Source organism: Phyllostomus discolor, chromosome 15, assembly GCF_004126475.2.
Source record: "Phyllostomus discolor isolate MPI-MPIP mPhyDis1 chromosome 15, mPhyDis1.pri.v3, whole genome shotgun sequence".
Lineage (NCBI taxonomy): Eukaryota > Metazoa > Chordata > Mammalia > Chiroptera > Phyllostomidae > Phyllostomus > Phyllostomus discolor.
This window is the reverse complement of record NC_040917.2, coordinates 2,474,013-2,480,007: the sequence shown is the minus strand read 5'-3', so window position 1 is coordinate 2,480,007 and position 5,995 is coordinate 2,474,013. Positions and strand designations below refer to the sequence as shown.

At 48.3% G+C, this 5,995-nt stretch overlaps 1 gene segment (V, D, J or C); it reads left to right on the top strand.

Moving 5' to 3' along the window:
* Nucleotides 1-4,783: 4,783 nt before the first annotated feature.
* On the top strand, nucleotides 4,784-5,358 carry LOC114489626. The segment is given in 2 exon segments: nucleotides 4,784-4,907; nucleotides 5,009-5,358. Coding segments are annotated over 2 exon segments (396 nt in total).
* Nucleotides 5,359-5,995: the final 637 nt, after the last annotated feature.

The following is a 5,995-nucleotide window of genomic DNA, read 5'->3' as shown; positions in this document are numbered from 1 at the left end:
TGTGGGATCTGAAGTCCATTGGGAAGGTGGTAAGAGGGAAGATATCTATCAGGATAAAGCATCCAGAAAGGACAAAAGGCGACCATGTCCCTCACAGATCAGCCCATCATTCACTCACTCAGGAAGTCACACCCAGGACTAGGATCCATGTAGGGACCCTGCCCATGTGGCAGAAACAGTAAATAAAATGACCCGGAGTTCATTACCTTTAAAATCATCAGTGTGTGTGCTTGTGTGCATGTGTGTGTGTGTGTGTGTGTGTGTGTGTGTGAGAGAGAGAGAGAGAGAGAGAGAGAGAGAGAGGGGGCAATTTACAGAACAGCAAATGTGCAGTGGGATTAGGGCCACATGCAAAGATACTCAGATAGGGCCTTCAATCAGATGAATTGGAGGACAAGACTCCGAGAACTCTGGATTCAGAGGTGTTGCCTGTGTAAGTCCACCTGGCAGCTCCAGAGAAGAGGCTCCCTGATGATTCATAGAGCACTGGCTATGGGGCTCACTACAGAGTGACTGGGGTTTACTACAGGCAGTCTCTGAGCCCCGAGATGTCAAAGCACATAATGTCCCTGGGTGAGCACCCTGAAGTCAGCCCACAGCCATGAGAGGCCCATTCCCTGTGAGTCCAGAAGGACTCTCTCCTGCAGGACAGAAGCTGGGCATCGAGGGACATGGGGGACTCCAAAGTGCAGGGCCCTTGCCCCAGGTGCAGGTGTACAGGGAGTTGGGGAAGGATTTTCTCTGTGGGACTGGGTCTCCCACTTGTTAGAACACATCTAAAAATAAAATTGGACTTGAGGTAACTGTAAACACCCTATTCTGTCAGAGCATTTACCAAACTGGATAAGACATGTGAACCACAGTCAATGGGGGTATGAGTAGGGCTTCTATTATCTGAAATGTAAGAAGCTGGGGACAGGGAAGATTCTATTAACTCACTAGGGACACAGTTTTGGAGACACACTGATCCAGCAATAAAACATGCAGGTATTAAAGTTAGACTGGTCTTTGTGGTCCCTGTGTCACCAAAGGTGAGCCCACAATGAGGAGCTTGTCCTGTCAGGGCTTGTCCCTCACTGGGAGGAGCTATGTCTGCACAGAGCTCAGGGAGCTGACACGGGGAGTATATCCAATAATATGAATTCAGACTTGGACTCTGAGTCTCCCACCAAACATGGTCTCTGTGTCCTCTACCCTCTCACAGGTGGGGTCAAAAATCACCTGGGAATCCCTTGTCTCATGGATATACAAATTAGAGTAGGTTGATATAGGTCTGTGTGTGCCCTAAGAGCATCACCCAGAGCCACACCCTCCCCTAGGGAGGTTCTGAAGTCACACCCTCTAACCATGGACTGGAGGTGGACACCATTCTTCCTGGTGATGCTGAATACAGATAAGGGGATCACCAGTGCCTGAGCTGAGGAAGAAACCAGGGGAAGTCAAGGAACACTTCCAGCCACTCCTGTCTTCTCTCCACAAGCGCCCTCTCACAGGTAAAGCTGGTGATGTATGGAGCTGAGGTGGGGAATCCTGGGACTGAAGCGAAGGTCTCCTGCAAGGCTTCTGGATTCACCTTCACCAGCTGTGAGGTGCACTAGGTGTTACAAACTCCAGGACAAGGCCTTGAATAGATGGGGTGTGTTTAACAGTGGGAACACAGAGTTGTCAACTAAGTTGCAGGGCACAGTCACCATGACCACTGACAAGTCTGCAAGCACAGCCTACATGGAGCTGAACAACATGAGAGCTGAGGGCACAAGTTTGTATTACATTGTGAGATACACAGTGCTGGGAAGTCAGTGTGAAAACAGAAACAAAACTCTTTGTAAGAGACAGAAGGCCTGGGCTGAGGGGTATAGGGAACTGACCCATGTGGCAGTGGTGAATGTAGTTTAGCCCTGATTCAGAAAACCACCAGGCATGAGGTGGCACACAGGAGCCAGGCCCACAGATCAGCTTTTCCATTGGGGCACTAGGCTGCTTTGAGGCTTGCTTTCACTAAAACTCCCTCAACCTGAATTGAGGCAGGGAATGTTTACTGCATATCTCTAAAGTAACTTCCTAAACTCTGTGCTAAACCTCCCAAGGATGGAGTGTAACCAGTTCAACCACTTTTTCCCTTGCATTTGCAACATCCTTTCTTTGAAGTAATCAGCAACATCCTTTCCTTTTGTTATCTGTAAAAGGTAATGGCCCACAGTATACCTGTGCATGGTAAAGGAGGACCATCCTCGATGCAATATGCCCAGAAAAGCAATAAAAGCCTGTCCAGGCAAGGATCGGGAAGCTCTCTCACTCAGAGTGTCCATGCCATCCCTTTTCTCCCAGGACTTCTGCAGCCCATGTGAATTTGTTCATTGCAGCCACAACACATGGGCCCCAGTTGGTCATAGTCCACATCTTCCTCCCCAGAGACCTATTTTCCTGGAGGCAGTGGCTGCAAGTAAGGGCTCCCAAGAACCTGGTTTGAGGAGGGGACCTGAGATGGTTGAGGGGTATTTCCACCCACTCCTGCTTTCTCTCCACAGGCATTCACATCCAGATGCAGCTGGTACAGTTGTGGGCTGAGCTGAGGAAGCCTAGAACCTCAGTGAAGGTCTCCTGTAAGGCTTCTGGATACACCTTCACTGACTATTGGATGGATGCACTGGGTATGAGAGGCCCCAGAACAAGGGCTTGAGTAGAAGGGACAAACTGATACTGAAGATAATGAAACTAAGTACACACAGAAGGTCCACAGCAGAGTCACCATGGTTGCAGACAAGGCCCTGAACACAGTCTACAGAGAGCTGAGTAGCCCGAGCAATGCCAGGATGGCTGTGTATTCTGACAAGAGATAGAGTTTCATGACCCACTTTCTGAGTGTGTCAAAACCACTGAGGGATGGGGAAGCTGGTCTGGGATGAGGAGATGACAGGACAATGAGCCTTCTGACTTCCTCCCACACAGTCAGGATGTGAGACCAGGACTGATGCTGCCACATGCACATCAGAGACTCGGGGAGCCAGATGCACTGAAAGGAAGTGTCTGGGAAGATGCTCCTGTGAGGACCCCTGTGATTTACTGCGATTGTGCAGTGCACACATGTGGAGCCTCCTTGTCCTCAGAATGAGGAGTGTTCATGGAGGAGTCATCTGGGAATCCTTGGTGTGTCCTGCTTTGGGATCAAACTGCAGTGTCTCCTAGAAAGTTCAAGGACACTCTCCTATGTGTCAAAAATGGGATGTGTTTGGTAAAATGAAAGTACTTTAACGTCAAGAAAAAGTTATCTTCTTGCCTGTGACCAAGGACCACGCGAATGTCACTGTGGCAGCAAAGTCAAAAGTTAGCAGGTGTTCCAGGTTCCAGCTCAGTCTTTGACACCTCAGTATTACTTCAGCCCTTCCTCAGGATGAGATCCTAAGAAGTCTCCTCACCTGAGACCACAGCCATGAGAGTTTCACTGCCCCTTGGCCACTATTAATGTCAGCACACAGCAGGGAACAGTATGGGGACACCTTTAACAATGACAGTCCCAAATCCAACCTTCACTATGTTCCTATGACAACTGAACCAATCACACACCTGGCACTGCCATCTGTACACATTTATTCTTGCAGAGTCCGGAGGTCAGAGCGAGTGTGTCAGCAGAAATGTGTTTGATTTACCATCCCTAGTAACTCAGCCCCATGCATGGAGTCCCTATTCCCACTTTGCACGTTGATACACTCAGTGGCTCAGGTTCAAGTTCAGTGGACACCCATCAGAAACAACCACAGTGACAGTTTCCCATAGGTCCCATGCAGACATGAATAGGGACGGAGAGAAAAAAAGGAGATGACTATTCTGCACTTAACTACAGAAGAACCAGGGGGCCTAATCTACTCCCTCTCCTGCTCTCTGATTACAGCCACTTCACATGTGCATGTAAACACAGATCTTGAGAGAAAGCATCAGGCTGAACCAGTAATGATGAACAGTTTTAATGTAAAGTAAGATCCACCAGATCCAGTGACGGGACGTGTTTTGAATGACTTATTCATCCCATAATCAATCAATAAATAAAAAATTGTGTTCTTCCTATCAATTATGATTTTATTTATATCAGTTATTTTCTATTGGTGGTTTGCATCAAGGTTTCTATAATCCAATTCTTAAAATTTCAGCATACTCACTACCCAGTTTCTACCTACATCTTCAGCAAAGCAGATCTGGTGAGAACTGAGTTTCTTCTATGTCCAAATATTTGAATCTGTTTTTTTTTTTCTACAGAGTCTAGAGAATAAGAACAAAAGGAGGCAGTGAGGCTGATGCACATTTAGCACAAAATTCTTTTGCATGAACATGACCTGGGAGCACAGTCTTCTTCACTGCAGAGTTCACACTTCTGTCTCCAATGACACACACTGACCCTCCACCTCCTCCAACACTGGGCTCATATGCTCTAGGGTCATTCTCTCTTCTTAGTTTATACTCTGATTGCTTTGTAGGAGAAATGGGGTTAATTGGAAGTCCCTGTACATGAACAACCCCCCGACTCTTTTATTTCTCCCTCTGCTCGTGAGCATTGAATTCTCTTGGTGAGTTCATTACTGATGAATTTCAAAGGCACCACTCATGTTAAATCCCTCTATTTTATGGGAATTTACTCTTCTAGCTCATGCAGTATCTCAAACCTTTGACATGTCACACTCTGGGACTATGTAGTTCATGTCAGCATCCAACACCAAAGGTCCATATATAGCAGGGGGGTATGCAAATGGAACCCCTCTGCTCATGAAAAGCAGCCCAGCCCTGACTCTGCAGCTCTGAGAAAGGAGCCCAGCCCGGGATTCCCAGGTGTTCTCACTCCTTGCTGAGGACACAACACAGACCACTCACCATGGAGTTTGAGCTCAGCTGGGTTTTCTTTGTTGCCATTTTAGGAGGTAATTTATGGAGAATGAGGGACACTGAGCAAGGGGGTGGATATGACTGAGAGAAACGATGGAGGGTGAGAGTTTCCTAACCAACATCCTTGTGTTTGCAGGTGTCCAGTGTGATGTGCAGCTGGTAGAGTCTGGGGGAGGCTTGGTGAAGCCTGGGGGTTCCCTCAAACTCTCCTGCCTGGCCTCTGGATTTACCTTCAGTAGCAACTGGATGCACTGGGTCCGCCAGGTTCCAGGGAAGGGGCTGGAGTGGGTCTCAGCAATTAGTAGTGGTAGTAGCACATACTACGCCAACTCTGTGAAGGGCCGATTCACCATCTCCAGAGACAATGGCAAGAACGAGCTCTACCTGCAAATGAACAGCCTGAGAGCCGAGGACACAGCCATGTATTACTGTGGGAGAGACACAGTGAGGGGAAGTCATTGTGAACCCAGACACAAACCTCCCTGAAAGAGACAAGAGGCATAGGCTGCTGGGGGCGCTCAGGACACCAGGGGGCGCTCAAGGCACACTGAGCACAGATACAGGCTTGGGAACAGCTGCAGATGCAGTTTAAAATCTTGTTTCTTGTCAGGTGTGGGGTTGACTCTCCACACAGGACTTTCCCTCTGGGAGCCTCCCTCCCTTCACGCTTCTGTGCTGACCTCTCCGGTATCTGAGTTACAGAGGCTTGTTGCCATATGACGAAAACTCTCTCACATGCTCCAAGGTCAAGGAGCCACATACATTTGTTTTGTCTTATTCTAATGAAACATCAACGGATCATCAAACCTCCTGACCAAAATTAGCTGAATTCAACCAGAGGCTCTGCTGGGAACAACAAACAGCTCATCCCCATGCAGCTGAGTTTCTAAGCCGACCATCAGATGGACACATGCTTGCTGGACAATGGGCAGCAGGGTAGGAACCCAGTCCCAGATTGGGGAAGAGCAGGGATGATGGTCATTGACTTATTTCCACATCCACCACATCAATAGCAGTTGACAACATGTGGACTCAGAGGGACCCCCACTGTACCATGGTGTGGATGTCCAAGGCCATGATGTCACACACACAGAGGGACTATGGAAAAGCTTGTCCCTTCACT